This window comes from Miscanthus floridulus, chromosome 16 (assembly GCF_019320115.1).
Source record: "Miscanthus floridulus cultivar M001 chromosome 16, ASM1932011v1, whole genome shotgun sequence".
In the NCBI taxonomy this organism is placed as follows: Eukaryota; Viridiplantae; Streptophyta; class Magnoliopsida; order Poales; family Poaceae; genus Miscanthus; species Miscanthus floridulus.
The window spans coordinates 35,348,908-35,374,818 of NC_089595.1; the positions used below are offsets into that span (position 1 = coordinate 35,348,908).

At 44.1% G+C, this 25,911-nt stretch overlaps 1 protein-coding gene across 1 annotated transcript; it reads right to left on the reverse strand.

The window, feature by feature from the left end:
* Window positions 1–3,571: 3,571 nt before the first annotated feature.
* LOC136511884 (heat shock 70 kDa protein 15-like) lies at window positions 3,572–9,953 on the reverse strand. The gene is made up of 10 exons (XM_066505904.1): window positions 9,746–9,953; window positions 8,176–9,402; window positions 6,024–6,233; window positions 5,847–5,942; window positions 5,531–5,755; window positions 5,026–5,220; window positions 4,802–4,948; window positions 4,543–4,692; window positions 4,182–4,312; window positions 3,572–4,095 (listed from the first exon to the last, which is right to left on the reverse strand). The coding sequence occupies exons 2-10, from the start codon at window positions 9,343–9,345 to the stop codon at window positions 3,858–3,860; spliced, it is 2,562 nt and encodes an 853-aa protein (XP_066362001.1). The 5' UTR covers window positions 9,346–9,402; window positions 9,746–9,953; the 3' UTR covers window positions 3,572–3,857.
* Between the last annotated feature and the right edge of the window lie 15,958 nt (window positions 9,954–25,911).

A 25,911-nucleotide genomic window follows, 5' to 3' on the forward strand; every position in this document is an offset into this window, starting at 1 on the left:
AGAACAACGGAATAACTAGCTTTATACCTGGCCAAGGTTGGATGCGACCAGGCGACGGGGAGAGAGACATCGAGACCATGAAGACTTCGACTCGATCTCCGAACGACCGTAGAACCACAACCGGAGCTAATCCACACAAGGCGGGACAGCCGTACTGGAACCCGCAAAGCACGAACTAGTGGATCCCAGAGAAATCTCTTCACAAGTCCAGGAAGAACAAGGGTTTGAGTAAACAATCGGCAGCTCGGCTGCAATATCACTGGAATTATCAAATCATCAAAAGGTGTTTTCTAGTAGCCTCGAGGTGATATTTATACTACGAGAAGTCTCTTAAGATAGATGTGAACTGAAGAAACCACGTTGGGAAGGTGGAAGGTCAACTGGCTAGAGCTTTTATGAGGTGGTCTTCAGTTCCCGCGCGTCTTCTAGGCTTCTGTGTAGTCTTCATTATTTTTGTCATAACTCCTTCAGTTTTGCACGGGATCTTTAGCTTCATGTAGACTGTTGAGCTTCGAAGTAGTCTTCACTAAAACTGGTCGGACGCCACGCTGGATTGACTCGAACGTAGCTCTTCTCTCTGATCCATCCTTGATGTATCCTTGTCTTTCTTCTCGGAGAACCTGAGTAATAATAACATGCACGACTTAGGTAGCTCGAAATTACCATCAATGTTTAATTGGAATTCACAAAGTAGCGCGTGCACCTCTTGTTGTATCTTTTTGGCGCGACTACGAGTGATTGGTCCAGTAGAGACTTGGAGTGGTGTATCAGCCGGTGAGGTGGTCGGAGAGGTCGCCGAGGTGGTCGGAGAGATCGCCGAGGTGGTCGGAGAGGTCGCCGAGGTGGTCGGAGAGTCACATCAGTGGCGCTTAGCGGGGCGTGGGCACGACATTAAAAATTTGGACACGACGCAAGCGAGGGAGTGAAGGACAGTAACGTAGGCAAAATGACGCGCCGGGGTGAAAAGCCACGGCGGGAGACGAGACGGTGCATACTTGCAGCAAGGCCAGTACGTTGTACGCCGCGCCAGGAAAAGTAAATGAAGCTGCTGCGCTATCTCTCGTCTATTACGTGCTTTCACACTAATCACATTGAATTTATGAAGCGGCCAGACGGGTAGCTGTCGTGGGTACGTTACCAATTATCATAGGGACTGAAACGAGTCTATACGTAAAAACATAAACGCGTCACTAGACCAAAGCCTTTCAACTGAGCGTGCTTATCAAAATAAACACGTGATATATATATATATATGTATGTATGTATATTCTATCGGTTTACTAATTTAGACAATTAGCAACATCTAGGAACAAGAAGATTTCAACAAAGCTCGAATTTAAATTAGATTCAAAAGCTATATATATTGTTCTATTTATTAATAGATTTTATATATTTATAAAAATTGCTTTTCATGCTTAATCTAATAGAACAAACCGTTCACTATCTATTGGCTAGAATTGTCATTCGATATTTCTAAAAATCTTTACGCACTGGGTAATTTAACTTGGCGTTGATTAGAGTCCATAAAACTGAGTCACATATGATTCACTTATCACATCAGGTATGTTTTAAATAAAAAAATCCGAGAAACTCAAGTTCAGAAATTTTTCTTATACCTAAATCACGGTGCTAAACAAGATCGTAACACCAGAGTGCTACACATTTGTACCTCCATATAAGTTTACTATAAAATATATTCAACGATCCATCTAATGGTACTAATTATTATGTGCTATAAATATTAATTTTTTTATAAATATTTGATCCTAGTTAATAATATTTGTTTTTTTGAGAAGAATAACTTTTTTTATGGCACTGAGCGAGTAAGTAGCATCAGCTCATTGTGGTGTACGTGGCTTCACTTGGTTGTCGCCACACATTCTTCTAGACCTGATTAGCTGCGATGGCTTTGGATGGAGCAAAGGACATACGGCGCAATTGTCAACAAAAAAAAAGTTTGGTGCGCATGCATGTATGGGTGTAACGCGCTGTTGCATGCACCGCAAGTTGTGTACCAAAGATAGTTTGGTGATTGGCGCCTAACGTGCCACGACATCAGATGTGTGGCGCAAAAAGCAGCTGCATCATTCATAGCGATACCTGCACTGCTAGTAGAGTGTATGCACGGGCACGCTGAACGTCGTGTCGATGGTCAGGTCCCTCCTCTTTACTGTACGTGCTGCTGCTGGCCGTTGCCGTTTCTGTGCATGCTTTCTAGATCGCTCTTGCTTGCGACAGAGCAGCCTGCATTGCATGCCGGGAGGCGACGACGACTTGCGATGATGTAACAACCCAGCCCTAGAGCCTAGAGGCCAGGACACGCATCATCAGCACTCAATGCAACAACATGCTGCCGACCCCCACCATCTGAAGAAAGTAGCTGCTCTGACCGCCTTCGATCTGGAAGCAAACACTTCCTCGAGCTTTCTCATTCTCAGTTCTCACATTCGCAAACACTTCCTCGAGCTTTCCTACACACGTAACGACGTGGTCACGGTCTCGGTTATACATGGGCGCCTTTGCTCACGTTCACTTCACGGTTCCGCTGACCACAGCCAGCTGGCCAGCCGGTCCATGAACTCAACCAAGCAGTCCAAGGCGGCGGCGGCGACTTCCCCGGTCTCTGAAACCAGACAGAACTGGAATGAAACTTCTCCCGGGCCACGGGGAACAGAACAGCCGGGGGGCCAAAATGGTTGCCTGCGCCAAGGGAAATTTCACCGTCGCCTTCGCTTCACCAGCCTCACTGAGCAGATGGCAGAGGAGAAGGAAGCTTCTTTTTTCTTGGCTCCCGATCGAACATTCCACCGGGGACCAGGGCTGATGCCTGGTGCAACACGTGAACGACTGAACGAGAGGTCTTCTCCGGTCAAAAGACACCATCATCATAAAAGAAACACGTGAAGGTCTGAGTGAGATACTGTACACAATAACACAAAAGTGCAATGGTCAGCAGTGGAGTCACAGCCGACAGCCGTGTCTTTTTTTTTCCCTTTGGGTCCAGCTTCAGATTTCCAGTGGATTTATTATTTATAAGCGTGGAGGAATTGAAAGCATCGCTGCGAAAGCAGAGCAAATACGAAACTTTTACTCGTATATTCAAGTTTCTCAAAGGGTTTGATTGCAGGGAACAGAGATAGAACTATAAATAACATTATTTTATATATTATAGGACAGAAACAGACAAGGTTGTGAGTAGCCCTTACCCAATCCAGCCACCACACTCGAAAATGAAGTTTCTAAATCAAAGGGTTTGATTGCCGGCTGCCGGGTTCGTTAAGCACTCAATTCTCAGTCTATATAGAATTAGACAAACAACGTCGTCGACCGATACAGATTAGACATGTGCGAAGGTATACGCTAAAAGGGAGATGACTTCAACGGTTAAACCTACCTCACAAGAGACTCAAAGAGCAGTTTCTTCGCAAAGGGCAACACGTAAAAAACTGCTTAGATTCTACCCGCACAAAAACATTCAGATATACCAGTAGCCATTTCTTGTTTCGAGAATATGTAGCCTTCAACGAAACATGTATCACGTTAACTCTGACGCAACCTAACTCAAGGAATCTAAGTTCCATTAAGTAATAAACATGTAAATCTACCTTTGGTCGAATCATCCATCCACAACAGTCGATAATGAGATTCCAATGGTACAATTCGATCATGCAACATTTCTATTTGGATTTAGTCCAGATCAAAACAACGCTGGACAAGACGCATACCTCAATCTAACTGCCAACCCCCCAAACGAAACCGATTCGGAGAACGCTAGTGTAGCCTTTTAAACTCATCCACCTACCAGACACAATAACAGGAAAATTTGATCGATCATAAAACAGAGATGAAAACCAAACTTATGCCTCGGCGGCATCTGCAGAATCATCAGGCTTGTCCATGTCGATTTGCTCACCGGAGGCCTGCTGCACACCTCCCTCACTCCCTGGCTCACCAGCTGCACCAGACCCGCTTTGTTGTTGCTCTGGTGTTTGAGGCTCAGGTGCTTGGGTTTCAGGCTGCGGCGGTGGAGTCTGTGGTGGCGGAGTCTGTGCCTTCGGAGCTGGCTTTGGTTTTGTCATGATCGGTTTGCAGAACCTGTAAAACATGGTTTCAGAACGGATTGTCAGAATCACAGTGTTACATTCAGATTGATGTGAGAGAGAGCTTCTTTGACAACGAACCGGTCAAGTGTTTCAGCTTTCTTCTTCAGATCTGATACAAGCAGCACAGGATTAGCGTGCTTCGGTAGGGCATCCTGCTGCTGCTTCCGCTCTCTTAACCAGTTCTCTGCTTCAGAGCACTCATTGATCACCTGTGCCCAACAAAAAAGATAAGCAACTATCAGTAAGATTTACCTCTTCTACAGCACATGCTTGGCAAAAAAATCACAGGACATGACAGCCATAACAGGGAACAGAACAATCATGTGATCATGTCCACGCCTGCCCTGCCCATGGAGCCTTCCACAGCTAGTGTCCAGAGTCGTACACAGTGCTACTGAAACCAAATAGTAATTAAAAAAAGAATGTCACTCTGGCCTACCTTCTGTTTCTCAGATATGTCGATATGGTCAAACTTCTGGTCATTGGACAACGCAGCCTCTCTGAAACTGTTGATACAGTACACCAGTTGATCTACAGCAGAACCCCTTTCCGTCCACTCCTTGTATCGTGCCTCAATTGGATCACCAATCTGCAATTGAAGAAAACTTGTGTCATCTAATCCACAAACATGCAAGAAGAGAAGTCTCCGTGGGCATAGTAGACCAAGCAGTGCTGTAATTCAGTGCATGTAGGAATACCTTTTTAAGCTCTTCCAGTTTCGAAATATAGACTCCCTTTGTCTCGTCCTCACCATCTTCATACAGCCAATCTTCAACCTCCTGAAGCTTTGCAATCAACCCTTCCTTCTCCTCAGGTGTGACAAAATCGCTGTACGTGTCGTAGAGCTAAATACAAGGAAACAAACCATTAGATACTGATTATGTTCACAAGGAAAACAATCAGGGCACGCATCTCCACATACCTTATTACGCATGTCATAGACATAAGCTTCCACAGCATTTTTCTTCTCTTTGGTTTCTTCCATTACTCTGTCCTGAAGAGCCATCTCATACTCTTTCTCTACAGCCTTCTGCAGGTCAGCTGCAGCCAAGGCGCCGTAGACCAACTCATGGACCGGAACAGAAGTTTTCTTAACTTTCCTTTTCGATGGCTCAACCTAAATAAAATATATAAAGTAAATCAACAAATTACCAATCTTCTGAATATACATCCAAAGCATTCATGAACTGAACAAGAGTGCAAGTATATAACTTGCATGAAACACAACAAGATAGCCTACAAATTAACCTTCTCCTATGAGTATGACATCTCAAGATATGACAACTAGCAGTCAGAATAAAGAGAAAGAACTGATTATGGAAGCTCACTCGTAACAATCTAAAAACCATTAAATTCATCAGCATGCTGCAAAACAAAATATCATCCATCCACATGTACTAAATCCAAGATTTGTGAATATATCACACCTTTGCATCAGTTTCCATTGGAACAGATTTTTCCTCAGGATCTTGTGCTCCATTTTCAGCTGCAGGAGCAGCCTCAGTAGTATCAGCACTTTTAGGCTCATGCATATTCACATCAGTTCCAGAAACAGGATCACTTGGTGCATCATCCGTGTCCATCTTTGTAGTATCCTTTGGAGCTTCATTAGCAGATGAGACTGGAACTTCCACATCCTCCTCCTCCAGCATCTGCAAGCAAAAATAGCATAAAGCACAGTGTTGGGAACACTTGGCAGCTATCCCCAAGAAGGCTCAATGAGCACCTAGTCTAGTAACTTACCATTGCTGAATCAACTGTGACAATCCCATGGATGTTGAGACGCACTTTAACTTTCAGTTTGGCCTTCTCACCTTTGGAGGGTTGGAAAGGGCCAATCTACATAGATTTCAGCACATTATAACAAATAGCAACAGAAAAACTATAGTATAACATGGACACTGTGTAAGGGTTGCTTACTGTGTAAGTGCTTATCTTTTGTGGAATTTGCGAGTCGCCCGTGTCCACATACAAAACATCAACTTCAAATGTACTGGATTTATAGAAGGTTAGAGCTTTAATGCTAAGAATTGCATTCCCCTTTGGGAATACAATGGTCTGTTGGGGTGCACTATTCTGGGAGTCTTGTTTCCATGACAATGCAATTGAGAAAGGAAACCCATCATTAACCTGCAAACCATCAATCCAGAGTCATCCTTAGGATACAAGGCATAATTCAAAAAAAAAAAAAAAAAGATACAAGGCATAAAAAAAGTATCATATCCTAATGTTACATTTAAGACAGTTCTATATCATTAGGTTCTAAAATACATAATAATACAGCACTATGTCCTTTTATGAGAATCAACTGTTGAACATGAAACAGATCACTGAAGGCAATGCAGGGGGTGTTTTTTTAACACTAAAGGCAATGCAGGGGGTGTTTTTTTAACACTGCCACAGTAGTGCATATGGGAAGATGAAATGAACTTGATCACCTACATTCCAGCAAAAACTAGAGCAATTTTTTTCCATAAAAGGCTCAGGGTGCCATTGGAACATAGGATAGGAAAAATATAGGGATTGGAAAAATATAGGAATTGAGTTGTCATGTTTTCCTAATCCTATGGGAATTGAAAACATAGGAAAGTATATGAGGGAGCCTTTGGTAGCAGCCCAGGTAAAACAAAGGAACTTGATGCTTTCTTTTTTTAAACTGAACAACTATGCGTGGAGCATTCAAAGCAAAAGGCTGCAGTCAGACACCAAAAAAATCAGCACAGACAGAGCTGCGAACGATCTCTCTTTGCGCCAGGAAACTTTCCAAGAGTTCCGAGCTCTTGTTTATTTTCCTATGAAACTGGGCTATAGGAATGAAATCCTATGGAATATTTCCTTGCCTTTCCTGTGAACCAAAGGAAAGTGTAGGAAAAAATCCTTTGGAAGTTGAATTCTATGAAATTCCTTTGCCAATCCTACAAATCCGAAGGGGCCCTTAAAGGTTGTTTCAGAAGACCTTTTGAAAAAAAAAATGACCAGACAGATGACTGAGCAATCAAAAGAGTTCTCCTTGTTAGATATTAGAACCAGCAAAAAAACAGACCACATGCATTAAATATAGTAAATATTAGACACCATAGGAAATTTGCACTGACTAGGAAGGTAGCTAGTATTGCCAACCAAACTGAATCACAAGTATACAAGGCGGAATTCCGCAGCTGCCTAAGCACGAGTAGGCGCTAGGCGGAGGGGAACCGCAGCGACTAGGGGCTAGTCAGGCCCCTAGGCGGACGAGGTGGTGTTGGAGTTGGAGCCACGCGGGCAGCCCGATTTTTTGTGGCTGGATGCTCGCGCACGGACGGGAAGCGCGGGATTGGTGGGCAGACGTGCACGGGGAGGGGAAGCGCAGGATTTGGCCGGCGCGCGTGGGAAAAGGAAGTGGACGCATGGGAAGGGTAAAGGGCAGGCCCGTGAACTGCTTCCTCCCCTCTCAGCTCTCCTGTGCTCCATCTACTCTGCTCCTCTGTTCCATGTCTCCTCTGCTCCTCCGTCCATGTCTCCTCTGCACCCTAGGAAACACCTAGAGAACGCCTAGGCTTGCCTAAGCGCGCCTAGGCTCTAGGCTGAAGCTTACCGCCTAGATACCGCCTTAGCACTTTTAACCTTGAGTATATATATTTGCTACTCCACTAAACACCCATTTCACCAATTTATGGGCAATAGTGCATGTCACTGTGTAATGACAAAAAAGGACAATGCACCTAATACTGTCTTCAAACTGAGTATTAATTCTAGGAAAAAGGAACACGGAGCTAGACACAACAAGCGGATCTCAACAGCTGAAGATGGCATTGAAAGTAAAAAGGTGACAAGACTATTCAATTATTGGCACGAAAGTTATGTGAACTATTTTGCTTGAACTTGCAGTTCCAGTGGACACGTTTCTCTAAACATTAGTATGTTAGAGTGCGCAGTAACACACAGCTTTCCAAACCTTAACATGTATAAGTCTATGCAATAGTGTCAATGAAGCATAGACAACAGTTTATGATATGGACCAGAACTGGAATAATCTAACAATTCCATAGCTTAAAACCAGATACAAATATATAAAAAAAGAATGAGCTCATACCTGGAATTCCCGCACTTTGAGAGTGGGGCTGAGAATAGCACACTGAAGAGCACATCCCCGCGCAACACACTCACTTGCATTCATGGTTCGCCTTGGCTCCTTCCCAAAAAATTCAGTGATTATCTTGATTATGGCCGGAACACGAGAACCAGATCCGACAACCTCAACAAAGTGCACATTTTCAGTTGTCAAGCCAGCTTCAGCCAAGGCCTTCTCCAAGGGTCCTTTGACACGTTCCAGCACAGGTGCACTGATGTGTTCAAACTCGTCCCTCTTAATAAACCCTCTCACATCCTTCTCATCCATCAAGCACTCAATGTTCAGTGGAGCCTCTGGGTTGGCGCTCAGCACCTTCTTAAGCTTCTCACACGCCACACGCAACCTAAGGCATGCACGGGCATTCTGGTAGACATCAATCTTGTACTCTTCTTTGAACTTTGCCGCGAAGTGCTTGAAGAGGGCCTCATCAAAGTCCCTCCCGCCAAGAGAACGGTCATATGCATGCGAAAGCATCTTGAGCTGCCCCTTCTTGTAACCAACAATGCTGACCTGCATGCTAGCATGACCGACATCAACAAATGCAACGTTTAGCTGGTCATGCTCTGGGAGGTCAGTCTTATAAATGCCATAAGCCAACGCCGTGGCAGTTGTCTCATGGAATAGCTGCAGCGGCCGGAGGCCCGCAATAGTAGCGGCATCAAGAACAGCCCTGCGCTGCAAATCACTGAAGTACACAGGGATGCCAATGCAGCAATCAACAACCGCGGTGTTCAGGTTCCCCTCGGCAATGCCCTTCAGATTGGACAGCACCATGGCAAGCAGCTGGGTGGGGGTGAACGTCCGCTCCTCGCCCAGGAACCGCACATGGACCAGAGGAAGCCCATCGGGCCCCTCCGTGACACGGAAGGGGAAGGAGGCGAGATCGCTCTGCAGCTCGGGGTCGGAGAACTTGCGGCCGAGCAGGCGCTTGATCTGAGAGATGGAGTTCTTGGGGTTCATGGTCGAGGACGCGGCGCCGGCCGTGCCGATGAACCGCTGCTTGTCCCCGAAGCAGACGATGGCTGGGGTCTCGCGCTTGGACTCCTCGTTGAGGACCACGTCGATGCCGCGCTGCCGCGCGACTGCCACGATGCAGCTCTCATTGCCGAGGTCGAATCCCACAACGCTCATCTTCGGTCCACCCTCAGCTGCTGACCACTACAGAATAGATCTGATCACAATCAATCCCTGCAAACAGCAGCGAGATCTCGCTGTTAGGCACGCTAGCGGCATCACAATAATCCTTGGCATATAAACGTCAACCTTGTCCTCCTCAGCCACAAAAACATCCACAGAAGAAATCGATTTTTCAATCCAAAAGAGCCACAAAATCCGATCTAAAACCTCTGAAACCCCAAAACCCGGCCGTCGGCTAAATCTCGAAAAACATATATAAAACGCGATTTCAAAACGCTAAAAAATATCCGAAGAGAGTGAAAGCTGCCTGATTATTTAGGTCGACCGGAGGACGCAGAGACCGGCATAGAGCTCTCGCGCGAAGAAAGAAGGCGGAGGAAGGATCGGATCGTACCAGCGGCGGCGCAGGGCGGGGCGGGGCCGAGGACGTTGGAGACCTCCTGAAGCTCGGTCCTAGCAGGCTGCGGCGCCTCGACTTCTCGCGTCGTAGTCGTCACTCGTCGTCGTCGTCGTCGTCGTCTCCACGAGTGCCTTCGCGAGGGGAGGCGGCGATATATCTCATCGAGTACGAGGGGCGGCGGAGCTGTGCGATATGGTGTCGGGTGTGGCCGTGAACGTTCTAGGAGTTGCCAGAGATGTTGTTCGTTCCTCCGTCTGACGTGTTGGGCCCGCGTTCGCAGGGTGCACAATAGAACGTTCTGGACTCTTCATGACTCCTGTAGGAACGGAGGTCGCCAGGTCGGCGAATTGTGCTAGCTATTATATTAGTTGGTAATCGATTAGGTTAGTAATATATTAATTAACGATTCGGTAACAATATATTAATTAACAATTATGTTATGATATATATTAATTAAATAATAACGGCAGGGGACGCTCGGCGCATGCCCGTGTTCGGACGCAGCTACGATGCCTGCAACCGCTTTGCATCGGACGCCCTTGCGCTTGCATCATATCCTGCGCCAGCGAATCACGTCTGGCCGCGACTGATCCCATGCCAGTAACCGCATTCGACCATCCGCGACTAGATCCCCATCCGGGGTGCGGTCCTGGTGTCAAGCCCGCCGAGCTCTTTCCCCCGCCACGCCGTGGCTCCTTCCTCGCCGCACCGCACTCCTGTCCTCGCTGTGGCACCATCCCTGTCGCACCCCGTCCTTCGCTGCGCTCTATCTCGGTCGCGTCTCTTTCCCTATCCTAACGTCTCATCTCCTCTGCAACATTCGTCCGACCATTGCAACTTATGCAGTATATTATTGAAACATACTTGTATAGTCATTGCAACATCTAGATGAACACACATGAAACATGTGTCTGAAACAACTGAAATATTTGAAACATACGTCTAAAACAGATGAAACATGTGGAGCTACACTTAAAACATATGTGTGTAGCCATTGCAACATATACAATATTAGATCCTTTCACAACATTAAGACGAAACACATGAGCATACAGGTGAAACACATAAAACATACAGATAAAACGCGTGAAACATACATCTGCAATACTTGCAACATACATATATAGCCATTGCAACATACGCAACATATAGATAAAACACTTGAAAACAACTTCTGAAACAAAACATGACGCCGCTGGCAGCCATGGCCTTCCTGGTGAGGAACTGCAGTAGCTAGTAAACGACGCTCAGGTGCAGTGGAGATGGAGGATGGCGGCTGGGCGTGGTGAAAAACGCCACGTCGAAGCAGTCGCCGTGGACCACGCCGCGTCGGCTCGAAGAACTCGGCGGCGACCGATGGTGGTGAGTTATGCAGTGGGGAGACAGGAAAGCAGACGGCAGCGCTCGGGCGCGGTGCAGCATGCCGCTGCATTGCAGCCGCGGCAGCGCGGTCGTGGTGGATCAAGACGCGGCGATGCGAGTGTAGAGAGTTGGTTCGAGAATGGATGTAAAACAATGGCGATTTGAGAAGAAGGTGAGAGCGGCCATTTTTTATTTTTATTTTCATGCGGATGAAAGTGTTGCTTGTTGGGTCGTTTGGACATCGAGGCCCACCAACGCACGTCTGGACAAAACATATGCCCTACCCACAGCATTATCATATTAATAATTAATCACGGTTTGTGATTTGTGAAAAGTGCGCGGGCCGTTTAGAGGCCCAGCGTTAAATTCTTTTTTTTGAAATATCTAAAAAATTATTGTTAAAAATAGATACTATTGTAGAAGAGACTAAGGCCCCGTTTAACATAGCTCAACTTCACCAATGAAGTTGTTTTTTGTGGTTTTGGCTTCACAGACAACTTTTTCATTGAAGTTAAAGCTGTTTTAAAAACCTGTTTAGCAAATCAACTTAGAGTGGTGGACCAAAACAATAAAATGACTCTACTGCCCTTTTCTTTTTTTTTATTTTTTCTTGTCTCCTCAAGCACGTCTCTTTCTTCCTCCTGATGTCGTGCGTCTCTTTCTTCCTCCGGCAGCCCCACAGCCAACCCTGACCCTGTGCCCTAGTAGCGGCGCCCCCTGTCATGGTGCCCCGGCTCCATGCCTCTCTCACCTGGCCGGCTCCTCCGGCGGCGGCGCCCTAGGCCCCATGCCCCAACTTCTCACATCCCTCGTGCCACACCAGCGCCACCGACTACCCCCGGCGACGACACCCTAGTGGCCCTGGCAGCTACGCCCGAGAGCCCAAAGGTTGCTCGTGCACTGAATTCCGAAGGCCCACGGTGGGTGATCCCGCACAGCCACGCCCAAACCCCGACCTCCAGCGGCCGCGCACCCATGCGGCGATGAGCCCGCACAGCCCCGCCCCAACCTCCGACGACAGTGCGCCCATGCGACAGCGAGCCCCGATGGCCATGCCCCGACCTTCGCCAACCATGCTCCAACGACCTACGCATGAGATCAGGGGGCATATGTGACTTGGCAGGTGCTAGGGTCCACTTGTGTTAGTTGAAGATGGGATAAGCTACTTTTTTCAGCTTCATCTCACCCCTTGTCTTTGTGAGAGAAGAAAAATAGATTTACAGGTGAAACTGTTTTAGAAACAACCCGTTTGGCAAAAAAAACAAAGATGTGCCAAACAGGGCCTAAACAACAGTCATAAGGTTTTTTTGTCGCTCGTTTAGTGTGTACAATACAATACAAAGATACAATTTATTACTATAAAACTAGGCCTTTACAAAGATAAATGGCTTGTTCTATATCTGATTTTTACGGCCACCGCAGCTGCTCTGCCTCTTACACAAACATTATGTCGACAACCAGCAACAACTACTTTTACAAGCAGTCGAACATGCCGATTCCATTGAATAGATGAAGCATAGTTCAAAAAAATATAAATAAAATACAATAGTTTGTTTAAGACTTATTCATTATTATTATTATTATTATTGATTTTTATTTTCAATAAAGAACTTAAGATGATCAATCCTAAAATATAGTAGTTATGCCTTCAAGTAAGTTTACAATGTAGTTGCAACCCTCACATCCTCTCCTTGGAACGTGTGGGTAGATGTGAATTCATGCATTCTATTAGACCATTGATATTTGCACTATGAAGCACAACTCATGAAGTATTGGATGTTCAACTTTGAGGTATCTATTACCATGCTATTCAAATCTGATGCTTAACCAAACTATGATTTGAGTAGTTTTGTTAAAGCAATTTGCTCGCTGAGGTTTTTGATAAGCCTCATGTACTGGTTCCCCATCTTAGGTACTTGTGCTTCAAGGATGCTTGGTGGGATGAGAGTAGCAGCATAAGTGCACACTTGCTAATACACACTACAAATAAATACATGTGTGAAATAGTTATAATGGTCTTTGTTGGATCTTTCTTTTTGCCTTTTTATTGGAGCTAGTGGTTATGGTTGGTTTGAGTTAAGTTAGTCTTATGAAAAGTAAAGTCCCTCTTTATTGTTAATCTATATGATCGTTGATGTTTTTGCTTTTCTTTGATGATGTGTTCTAGTTGTGTAGTATAGTAATACTAAAAAATGTTGTTTTTCTTCTAGAGTGTCACAACAAAACTATTGTCTAAGCCTACCTTTGGACACCATGGCAAATTAGGAATGGGACTAGGGGCATGGTACCAAGGGCAACTTGAGAGAGAAAATTTGAGATGCAATGCTTGGCCTGGACATGTGGCACGACTGTAGCAAATATGTAGAGTTGTTGACGCCTAATAAGATATGAACCATACACCAGCAAGGGCTAGCACGCCCGTGGTCGACACACGACCTTGAATGCAGCGATGAATGTGGCGAATTGATGAAACTGATCTAGAGACTGGTTATACCAATGTAGAGTCTGTTCTTCGTCTGGTGGACTCCCAAACACCTCCTGGGAAGGCCCGTAGGGCAGGAGCACGTAGAGGGTGTCCTAGGACCGGCAAGGGCACCCAAAATACCATCAAATATTGTCGGGAGATGTGACGAGCAGCAATATAAGAGAGTAGATGTATTTTTTGACGATTGAAATTTAGGATCCTCAATCGGCCGTGGTTCTCTCATATATATGGGGGATAGTCTTATCCCAATAGAAAACAACACCAAAACGTGATTTTCTATGTTTCCCATGTCAAAACCGATTTGGAATCCAAAAAAGTCAGACTGGCCGGGATTCACGGGCTCAGGCACTATGGTTGGCCCGACACAAGCAACTCGGCCTGACCGGCTTCATACCCGGCCTAGTTGACTATGGGGGTTGGCTTGGGCGGCTCCAGTAGGGCTGCGCCACTATCTTCTCCATTCCACCTTACGCTATGAATTGTGTTGCACCATGTGACATCCGCCCTAGTTTGGAATTTGACCCATAGTGGCCCATGTGTATGTTAATGAGATATTATGGAGAGTTTTGTCTAACCTTGGTTGTTAAAGGTGGGATAGACCAACATATAAGCTTCCAGACTCCATCCCACCATCCCTGGGTTAATCCTTTTACGCAAAGCTTGGACAAAAGCGTAAGTAGGATGGTGGTAGGTGTGGTACGCTCAACGTGTAGAGTGGATCTAAACCGTTTAGACTCTAGAGCATTACAAATGGTATCAGAGCTGACCTTCATGGCCATGGGCGCGTGCGGGTCAGGTGCATGGACATGGAGTTTGTTGGTATAAATTAATGCACACTGTGGGGGGTACGACCCTAGATACCCATGGCAGACCACATGGGCTATGCTCCTAGAGGTGGCCTAGCTCATAAGACAAAGCCTTACGGGGCACGACGCTGCTCGGTGCGTCCTGCAAGACACCGAGAAGATATCCTAAAGATACTACGAGATCTGTTAGGATACGTATGATCCCATGATTCCTATAATTTGTTATTACTTTCCGGTTATATCCTGGATCTAATCGACTTATAACCCTGTCCCTCGGACTATATAAGGTGAGCAGGGACCCCCTCCAAACACACGTAATATCATATGATAGCCAATACAATCCAACAGACCATAGGAGTAGGGTATTATGTCACACCGACGGCCCAAACCTGTCTAACTCTTGTGTCTCTATTGCCTTCTTATTCTCGATTACACGCATCTCTGCCAATCAATCTACCTTCATGGGATACCCCTCGGAGGACTGCCGATGATATTCTATTGACAGTTGGCACGCTAGGTAGGGGTGTGCGTGTTGTTTCCATGTCAAACAAGATGGTACGTTTTGTAGGCTCTTCATCCCTCCCACAGCCTGGCTAGATCTTCACGGTTGGATCGATCTCATGGATCATCAACACTGATGGAGTCGGAGAGCTCATCTAGCTAGTGCAGATCAATACTACGCCGATCACCCCAACACCTGTGACTGTGGATCCAATCTCAGAACCACCTCCAAGGTCGCTTTTGCTAACAATTTGCCGCCCGCTCCCCCGCTACCCAAGGAGGCAAATCAACAACGACGATCTAATCGCATCCATCGATCAGGTTGGCCAAAAGCTCGCCGATTACCTCTCCATCATAGAATCAGCTCTGACCACTCTGGTCCATGCTGACCACCCTCTAATTTAGATCTATCGAAGGCAGATCGAGAAACTTTAGGGGTTATGGCCCTACCCTTCGGGCTCACCAGCATCACCACCGCCTATCAAGATGCCCTAAAGGGCAAATTCACTGACCAGGTTGGAGATATCCATCCTCTCACTGACCAGCTCCTACCGGCTATCAACATGCTCTACATCGGCCGATGCCCCAGAGCATCCCTCCAAACCATCCTAGAGGAGAATCTAGACTCCGAGTCCCAGGGCTCTATAGAGACTATCGCTGAAACCACCACCGAACAACCTCCTTTCCCTCCCTTCAGTGGAGGCATAATCTTCAACGTCAGCGTCGATAGCCCCCCACGAGAAGGGGAACCAAGGAGGACCATGCCACCCACGTTAATAGGAACATCAACCATGCACAACATCGAGCAAACAAAGCTTCCCTTGTGCTAGCCGAGGCTGCTCACAATGATTAGCTCAACTCATAAGGAAGGCCACACCAACTCCAACGCAACCTCGATGATGAATTTGTCCATGTTGATGGCCACGATGTCTACAAGACCCCAAGCACCAACTTGGCCATGGCCACCAATGAGCTCACCCGGCTCTCGCAGACACTAGAGGTTGCCATGGTCGCTGCCATGCTTAATGCGGTGCACTGCTAGGTCAACGAGATCTGTCAGGATCAGAGACCTTCCTAGCCGACGAGTTTGATTCACCGATCAGCCGTGCCAAGATCTAATCGCTGCCCCAACCATTTCGTCAACCAGCACCGCGATGATGGACAACCTTTCCAAGAGGGAGCCAGGGGCAACCGCGTCGACCACCCTCGCCAACATGACTAGGAAGTCGACCAGGACGCCCGAGCACACCTCAACAATCTCCAAGATGCACGACAATGTGTCAACGAGCACCATTTTTCTTGCCATGAAGAAGTACGTCGCCATCAAGAGTACGAGCAAGAGTTCAATAATCCGAACTCAGCCCTCTAGCCACTCAACATTAGCAACGTTGTAGACCACGATGGCGATGATCCCAAAGGGCCCTAAGCATTCATAAGGGCACTCTAGACACTCCAGTGGCCCCGTGGTTTCAAAATCACTAGGGTCGAGCCCTACGAAGGACGAATGAACCCCACATAGTGGCTACAAGCTTATGCCACTGCTGTGCGTGCCACTAGGGGAGATACTAGCATCATGGTGAACTATCTTCCCATCATGCTCACGCCAACTACGATGAACTGGTTCACAAGCCTCGCCCCAAACTCCATCGGATCCTAGGAAGAGCTAAAGAAAGTCTTCACCGACAACTACATGGCTACCTGTACTCGGCCGGGCACCAAGCATGATATGAACCGTATCTACTAGAAGCCATCCGAGCTCATCCATAGCTACATCAAACGCTTTTTTGAGATGAGGAATTCTATTCCCAACATCATAGAAGCAGAAGTCATCACCGCCTTTGTTCGAGGACTCCATCACCGCGACCTCCGCTCCAAGTTCAATCATAAGCCGCCTAAGGGGATTGGCAAGATGATTACAACCGCTAATCAGTACGCCGATGCCAAGGAGGCCAAAGTACGTTTCAATGAGGATGCGGGCACTCATCGCCCAACTCACCGTAGCGACGAGCGACCCAACGACTGATGCCACAACGACCACCGCTATGATGACCGTAGTCACCATCGAGATAGTGCCCGTGATTAGCCAAAAGGATCCAAATCTGGTCAATATCGCCACCGCCGACCAGACCACATCATCACCGCCATTGAAGAACCTCACGCCAAGCGTAACTACGATGAGCAATACAAGAAGATCCTCAAAGGCCCGTGCCCTCTCCACAAAAATAGCAAGAATAAGATGAAGGATCAATTGGGTTCTCCAATCTTCTCTCAATTGCTAGCTCTAATCGTAGTGAAAATATGAATTAGGTTTTCTGGTCCTTAGGCTCTTAGGATCAAATGCTTCATGAATATAACCTGGAGAGGGGGATACAGGCATGTATATATAGGGGCCTTGAAGCATCCTAGACCCTCAAATCAAATTGACTTAAATGTATGGTGTAGATGTGATCCTTGAGGGGGTACATAGCAATGCAGAGGCTAACGGCGAGGCCCTAGATCAGTCGGCCTGCATGTGGGACTAGCTAGCCCCACCTAGTAGGGGCTCAAGCTCTGCTTCGGTGGAGAGCCTCTTGGAGTCTTCTAGAGTGTTCCCACGTCGATTATGCTACGGAATTACATGATTTCCTTTGACGAATAGGTCCTCCTTGGCTGTTTTCTGATTACATACTGCTGGAAACATAGATTCACCAAAACTCATGAAAACTGTTAGTTAGAACCCCGAAGTCTATGTTGGTGCTCCATTTTAATCATTTATGTAAGGTATATTGATGGTTTGTGATGATTGTTAACTACCATCAACAAACTCCCCCACACTTAGGCTTTTACTCGTCCTCGATAAAAGGATGGATTACTCAAGACATAACCTTAGGACAAGTCATCAACATAAAACTATTCCCAATCATACATGCTCTGTAGGATTCAAAGTGTCTATCATGAAACTTTAGGTGGTTGAAGAATGGAACAGCTTGAAATAGATCACCATCTTCCTTCAGTTAAGTCAATTGGAGAAACATTTTAAGATTTTTGAAAACAAAACATAGCTTACCTTCTCCTTTTGTGGTACTCTCAAATCACTCTATATATGTGGTATTTTTGGATCCTCACCATGGCATTGATAACTTTGCCTTCTTTTTGCCTATTTCTAAAAGCTTATGTGGAGCTTAGGTAGGGATGAATATGAAAACATACTTGTATTGCATATATTGTAAAGTCAAAACAAGGATCCAAGGAGAAAAATGTCATACTCTTAGATCAAGATGTGCATGTGTGTGGATATGTATATGGTGGCTAACCTAATTCTACTATGCTCCTTGAAACATATCTCTCTTGTTTGAAACTTGGAAAACTTTTACAAGAAAACATGGGCTCTCTTATTCATTTCTTTCTTCTTCTTTTTTTCAGGCGGGCATCTGAGTACCCCTTGTTTTAGATATCTCGGATACTTATCTATTTTTTAATACTTTTTCTTTTCTTTCTTTTATGAATAACTTTTGCATAGCCCATACCTCTTTTTCTACAATTGAAACTTTTCAAGAGAGACATTCACAAGAACTTGGAGCATTTATTCTAACAAACTTATTCTTGTGTCTATTCCTAATGTAGGAGTAGAACATTTTTGGGTGGATGGAAAACATGTTTTTGTGCACTCCTAGTGTAGGAGCAGCATGTATAAGTGGAGTGTACGTGATCTTTATCTTGAGAGTATGATAAATTTCTCAACAAGGGTCACAAGGTTTGACCAAACTCAAAACAATGACAAGTAGTATATGTAGAAGGTTTTTCTAGTCTATCATATCAGGTATGGCTCTAGTGGGATATTGCTTTACCACAAAGGAGAGGTGTAGCTACTCTTTTAACTTTTTGAAATAAAATTCTCCAATAACAAGACATCAAGAATAGAGTTCTCATTATTCTACTATATCTCATTCCACAACAACTTAAGTATCATGGGGTCCTTAATAATAAGTTTCCAATAGTAGGAAGACTTCTAGAAAAAGTGTTATGTGAGTCTATCCTTTAGTCATGACTGAAATAATCTTTTCCTCAGTTTTAAAGTTGTTTTATTAAAGGATTTTCAATTTGGTTCGAGATAGAAAGTATAACATGTGAAAATAGAAAATATGGGATGCAAACCTGACTGTGGATGAACCGTGAGGCAAGGGGGCACTGTAGTGGGCCGATCGGCCCATAGAGGAGACCGGGCGGCCTGGTCTGAAGCCCATTTGGGTCCAACTTTGGTCGACATGATTCTTGGTCCATTACTTTCCAAATTTCATGATTTTTGCGATCGAATTTCGTTCTATTGTCGTAGTGTGCTTTCCACACAGTTGTTTCCTATTTACCTTTATGCACAACATGTGGAGACAAACACATATCAAAAAAGAAATAAAGAGCAGGTAATAATAACAAGATTCCATTGAGATCATATCATAGGGCACTTTATTACACAATCAATACCTAACACGAACTTTTAACTAGCTAGCACAAACTTCAACCACTCTAACAATCTAAGCTAAGCAAAAGACCTAAACACTGATGTAACTATGCCCTAATGATCCACAACCTAGCTTTTAACTCTCATACTTCTCTTTGTTGATGACATAGTGACTTAAGATACTAAGCTCATATTCTAGGTTCTTGCGATAATGTGCTCCTTATCTATCCTAAACTGTAGAGCATGGGTATAATTGGTGAGGGTTTTGATCTTGTCATGTAGCATGGCAATGGTTGGTCGTTGGCACTTCTCATCGTCCTCTAGAATAGAGGGTGGCACCCTCTTCTTCTTCTTCTTTGGCGGAACAACCTTCACTTGTTTAGGAGCAGCATGAACACCATCTATGCTTAAACAAGGGGTGACCAAATTATACTTTATGCATGTGACATCTCCAAACTTGTTAGTCTTCACCTCGGTCAGCGTCTCATTTGCCTTTGGAGGGAGGAGGTTGATCTCCTTCAGGACCTTGATTGTCGGTGGTGCGTCGGCTTGACGTGGCTTGTCCTTGAGAAGTAGACACGGTGGCGGTAGAGCAAGGACCAGACGATAGATGGCTTGGGCAAAGTAAGATTGATTGGAGGGAACATGAGCTACTCCTCATGGTAGGATGATGCTTAGCGGTATGGGTTCGTCAACTTTGTAGGGAACGATCTCTCTACCGGACATTGGAGTTAGGAAGGTGGAGAGCTTTGATGCTGCTAGGGATGGAAGGCTTTGATGGAATGACTATGGAGGCAGGTAGGGGCTCATTTATATAAGGGAGAAAACTTGTAGTGGGGTCAAGATCTATCTATTAGGGTCTCATAACGAAGGAAAAACAAATGCGGTGAAAAACTACGAGATTGAGGAGGGGAAAGTTCTAGAATACATGAGAGAATTGACCGGACATGAGGCGGCTGATAGGTGGGCTGATTAGCATAGAGGTGGGACCGGCTGGCCCCACATGATGGCCTCCCATGGAGATCTTTCTCATGGTGGTTTGTAATCCCTATCTAATCTCAAAAAAGATGTTTATGCATTATGAAACATTAAGAGGATGGCAGTGGTGTAAATCTATGGTAAAATCAAAAAATCTACCTCATCCAAATCCTCAGGTGGTTTTTAGGTTCTAGAAAGATCTTGAGACGATGACCATTTCCCTTGAATAACGTCCCTTCGTCATTTTGAAGTGTTACCGCTCCATGCGACGAAGTGCTTACCACCTTGAATGGTCTGTCCCATTTGCTTCGAAGTTTTCTGTGGCCGAATAATTTAACCCTAGAATTAAAAAGTAATACCTTATCTCTAGGGGTGAACTCCTTCTTCTTGATCCTCTTGTCATGCCATCATTTGGTTCGCTCCTTATATATCTTGGCATTATGATATGCTTTTTCACGCCATTCATCATGCTTAGAGAGTTGCATCTTCCTCTTGGTTCCTATAGCTTCAAAGTCCATGTTCCAACGCTTGATGGCCTAGTGAGCTTTGAATTCTAGCTCAATAGGTAGATGATAGGTCTTCCCATAGATGAGTTGATATGGTGACATCCCAAGTGGTGTTTTATAAGCCACTCTATAAGCCCATAATGCATCAGGTAGTCTATCCTTCCATGCAGTCCCCATCTTGTTGACCATCTTCTACAGAATGTTCTTGATTTGTTTGTTTGATATTTCTTCTTGGCCACTTGTCTGAGGGAGATATGGAGTAGCAATGTTGTGACAGATTCAATGTCTTAACAAGTACTTGTGAAAGTTCTTATCAGTGAAGTGAGTGCCTCCATCACTAATCACCATCCTTAGAAATATTGTTTCTTCAAACATCTTTTTGAAGTTCTTAGCATCAGCTGCTCTACATGGCATGGCTTCAACCCACTTGGAGACATATTCAACTATCACCAAGATGTATTCATAGTTCTTTGACTTTGGGAATGGTCCTATGTAGTTGATACCCCAGACATCAAAAAGTTTGATCTGGAGGTTGGTGGTGAGCGGCATGGCATCTCTTGAATTGATGTTCCCATGCCTCTAACATGCTCCACGTCTTTGGATGAAGTCCTTCGTATCTTCATACATGGTTGGCCAAAAGAATCCACTTTGCCAGATCTTTGAATAAGTGCGGAATGCACCATAATGTCCTCCATATGGTGATGAGTGGGATCACTCGATGATCTTGATGCCTTCCTTTGCTGGTACACATCTCCTGAGTAGGCCATGAGAGTAGACTCTGAAGAGGTATGACTCATCCCATATGTGGAGACAACTTTTGTAGATGAGTTTCCTTTTGTTTTCCCCTAGTGGTACATAACCTACAACCATAAAGTTAACAATATTTGCGTAGCAATGGTCGGATTTTATGACCTTGAAGAGCATGTCATCCCGTAGTGAATCATTGATGGGCAGTTCCTGCGAATTCTCAAACTAGATTCTGGACAAGTGATCGATAACAGAATTTTCTACTCCCTTTTTATCTTTTATTTCTAAGTCAAATTCTTGGAGTAACAAAATCCATCTTATCAATCGAGGCTTAGCATCTTTCTTAGTGAGCAGGTATTTTAATGCAGCTTGATCAGTATAAACAATCACCTTAGCTCCTACTGAGTAAGATCTAAACTTATCAATAGCAAAAACAACAGCCAGGAGTTCTTTTTCAGTTGTTGCATAATTAAGTTGAGGTCCTGTCAGAGTTTTGCTAGCATAAGCAATTGCATGATGCTTTTTATCTTTAGTTTGTCCCAAAACTGCCCCATAGCATAATCACTAGCATCACAAATAATTTCAAAAGGTAGCGACCAATCAGGTGGTTGAATGATTGGTGTAGAGATGAGTGCTTTCTTAAGAATGTTAAAAGATTTCAAGCATGCATCCTCAAATTCAAAGGGAACATCCTTAGCCAAAAGATTTGTAAGTGGTCTAGCAATATGAGAAAAATCTTTTATAAAGTGACAGTAAAAACCAGCATGGCCAAGAAAATTATGGATCCCTTTGATATTTACGGGAGGAGGTAACTGTTCAATTACTTCAATTTTAGCTCTATCTACCTCAATCCCTCTTTCGAACACCAAGTATCCAAGCACTATTCCTTCTCTAATCATGAAATGACATTTTCCCAATTAAGGACGAAAAGTGCTTTTCTTCACATCTTTGAAAAACCTTGTCTAAATGTTCAAGACAACCATCAAAAGTTTTTCCATAAACAAAAAAGTTATCCATGAAAACTTCCATGATTTCTTCAATCATATCAGAAAATATAGACATCATGCATCTTTGAAAAGAAGCTAGAGCATTACATAATCCAAAAAACATTCTACAATAAGTATAAGTTCCATATGGACTTGTAAAGGTGGTTTTGCTTTGGTCATCTGGATGAATTGGAATCTGGTGATAATTTGAATACCTAGCAAGGAAATAGAAGAAAGAGTGATTCACCAGTCGCTCCAACATTTCATCAATGAAGGGCAACAAAAAGTGATCTTTCTTTGTTGCCTTGTTAGTTTTTGGTAGTCAATGCACATCTACCATCTAGTGATCATTCTTTGGGGGATTAATTCATTCTTTTCATTCTTAACAATAGTCATGCCTCCCTTTTTAGGCACAACTTGAACCGGGCTAACCCACTCACTGTATGGCATGGGATAAATGATCCCAGCATGTAGGAGTTTCAAAACCTCTTTCTTAATAACCTCCCTCATCGCATTATTAAGCCTACGCTGTGGCTCCCAAGAAGGTATAGAGTTAGGATTTATAGAGATGCGATGGGTGCAAAGAGCAGGGCTAATTCCTTTAAGGTCTTGGAGTGAGCAGCCAAAAGGAGAGCAATGCTTTTCTAAGATAGTTAGCAAACGGAGGGACTCTTCCTGAGAGAGTTTATCACTTATGATCATAGGAGAATCCTGATCATTATTGAGAAAAGCATATCTAAGACCAAAAGGTAGGGGTTTAAGCTCAATGGTGGGCTTAGGTGGTTCTAGTAGTTCATCTAGAGGTTTAGAATCTATAGGATGTTCGTCTTCTGCTTCGACGAAGAACTAGGCATCATCTTCAAGGTTGGATTTGATCAAATTATCAAGAGATGCAATCTTAACCTCTTCCATTGGGTCTTTCTCAGGAATTGGCTTAGTCTCAGCATTTAGAGAATAAGTAATAGGTATAGAAAGCTTAAGGTTTTTCCCAAGACTTATTTTTAACTTCCCCGTTTGTCCTTCCTGGATAAGTCTTTCAACTAGTTGTCCTATTAACAGGTCAAACTCCATGATATCAAAGATATAAAAGCTCAAATGAACCATGGTTCCTTTTACCTAGATAGAGAGGACATATAGAATTCCCAAACTTGGGAGAATGTGTCCTAAAAGAATTTTCAACAACTTTGTTGTTGGGGTTAATGGCATATCTTTTAATAAATCATGAGGAAAAGATGCAGACATGATATTAACACCCACAATTGGATTATATAGAGCATCGAAAGGAGCTTTGTTAATTTGGCAATGAATGGAAATAGAAGCCGAATCTATACAAATCACATCAGAGGAATGCTCTTATTCTTCTAACCATTCATTGCTTATAATAGACACTAGCTCTTTCGTAGTCTTTTAAGAAAGCTTCCTTAGAAGGGTATAAAGGTTCTTCATTGGATGATGATTTCTTAGGCTTTTGAGGTCTCCTCATGGTATGATAATTCGAGGTATCTCCATATTCATCAAAAAGTTCATCTTCAAATTCAAGCATGAAATTCAAAATTGGAGTTTCCTCCTTTTTCGGTGGTTTAGGATTTGGGATAGCTAAAGTTGGCGATGAGTTAGGTAAAAGTTCTGGTTTAGCTATCTTGGTTTCCTCCTCTAGTAGCTTCTTTTCTACTTCTTTAGGGGTATTCTCTAGAATTTTTATAAGAATGCTTCTCCCCATATTGGTAGAAACATGAAGGACCGAGCCTCCTAATGTCGTATCAAGATGCTTCGAGGTTTTCCTATCAAGACATATATAAAAGTGTTGAAGAAGAATGAGGTCTTGAATGGCCAGGTCAGGGCCAGTATTAATGAGAGCATTAAAGCGTTCCCATGCCATGCCTAGAGATTCTTTTTCTTTTTGTTTAAAAGTTAGAACCTCTGAACTAAGGCTGGCTACTCTAGAGATGGGAAAGAAATATAGGCAAAAGCTAGAACACAAAGCTTCCCAATCTCCTTGTCTACTCCCTATGGTGAGCTTGTATCAACGTTTAGCTTTTCCCATCAAAGAGAAATGAAAAAGCTTCCATCATAAGGTTTCGTCTGACATGCTCGCAATGTGCAAGCATGCACAGGTCTATTCAAACTCATTTAGGTGGGAATATGTATTTTCATCATCTTCACCCGAATAGGATTGATCTCGAACCATGTTGATTAAACACGTGTGCAGCTCATAACTAGGTGTAATGATAGGTTTTGAAGATTCTAGTGGCTCTAGGCATGCACTCATAGGTGAACCGTATTGGTAGATAGGGGTGGATGCTAGATCCATAGTGAAAAGAAAAGAATAAGATAAAAGAATAATGGTACAAGGTTAAGGTAGGTTTGAATTTAACTCAGCAGCCATTTCTCCGGCAATGGCGCTAGAAATGCTTGTTGGTATAAATTAATGCACATAGAATAATCCGCAAGTGCACCGATATTATATTGATGTAGCACTTCACCAGGAGTACCTAGTTTTATATCAAACTCGAGGAAACATGTGTGAGAATAACTAAATCTAACTTAACCCAACTTCACAATCAAGGTTAGATAATAGGAGCGTAGAGGAGATCGTAGATATCTTCTAGTTCTATCTTCGATAAGCTTTGTCTTCAATTGTTCAATTCTAGGGATATTACTAAAGAAAACATAGGCATAATATGTTTCCTATAGTAATAAGGTCTTGCTAGGCCTACAAATGGGAGGTGGACTATAAAGGATTCAATGAGGCTATAAGAGTCACCATCGCTAGCTACCACCGATCTGAAAAGTAGGGTACATCCACGAGTAATTGAGTCTAAGCACCACGCTTACACTACGAATACTACTTTAACCTAGGAGCTACAAGGATTAAAGTACTCAAAAGAGAGTCACAAACCTAAAGAACAATATGAACAAGGTGCTTACTTGAATTAGAAGTTGATTACTATTGACACTAGGGGTGGCACCCACAGAATGAACCGTAGGCACACATTTGTTAGAGTAGCTTTTCACCAAGGACTAATCCTGGGTATCAAATCCATAGGGAACAAGGAGTGATCTAAATCTTGAACTAATGGATTCCTATGGATGTTGTGGCAGAAAAGAGTGGAATACTATGGGTTATTCTGTAACTATTACTTGAACACGGAATGGTAAATAATAGCTGTTTACTTCGGGGCACGACCCACCTACCAACTAGGAGGGTTAACTAGACAATGTCTGCCATGAGCCCTAAGATTTAATAACTAAGCCTATCATGGTGAAATATAGAGGATGGACAAGGCTGTCACCACTTGCCACTTACCACTATCCATCTAGAGACTTATCCACAAACACATGTAATGTATAGCC

Coding starts and splice junctions, on each gene's coding strand:
- LOC136511884 (XM_066505904.1), bottom strand. CDS start 9,345: ATGAGCGTTGTGGGATTCGACCTCGGCAATGAGAGCTGCATCGTGGCA. Junction 5,943..6,023: donor AAAAGATAAGCACTTACACA/GTAAGCAACCCT, acceptor AAATCTATGTAG/ATTGGCCCTTTCCAACCCTC. Junction 4,693..4,801: donor AACTGGAAGAGCTTAAAAAG/GTATTCCTACAT, acceptor CTTCAATTGCAG/ATTGGTGATCCAATTGAGGC.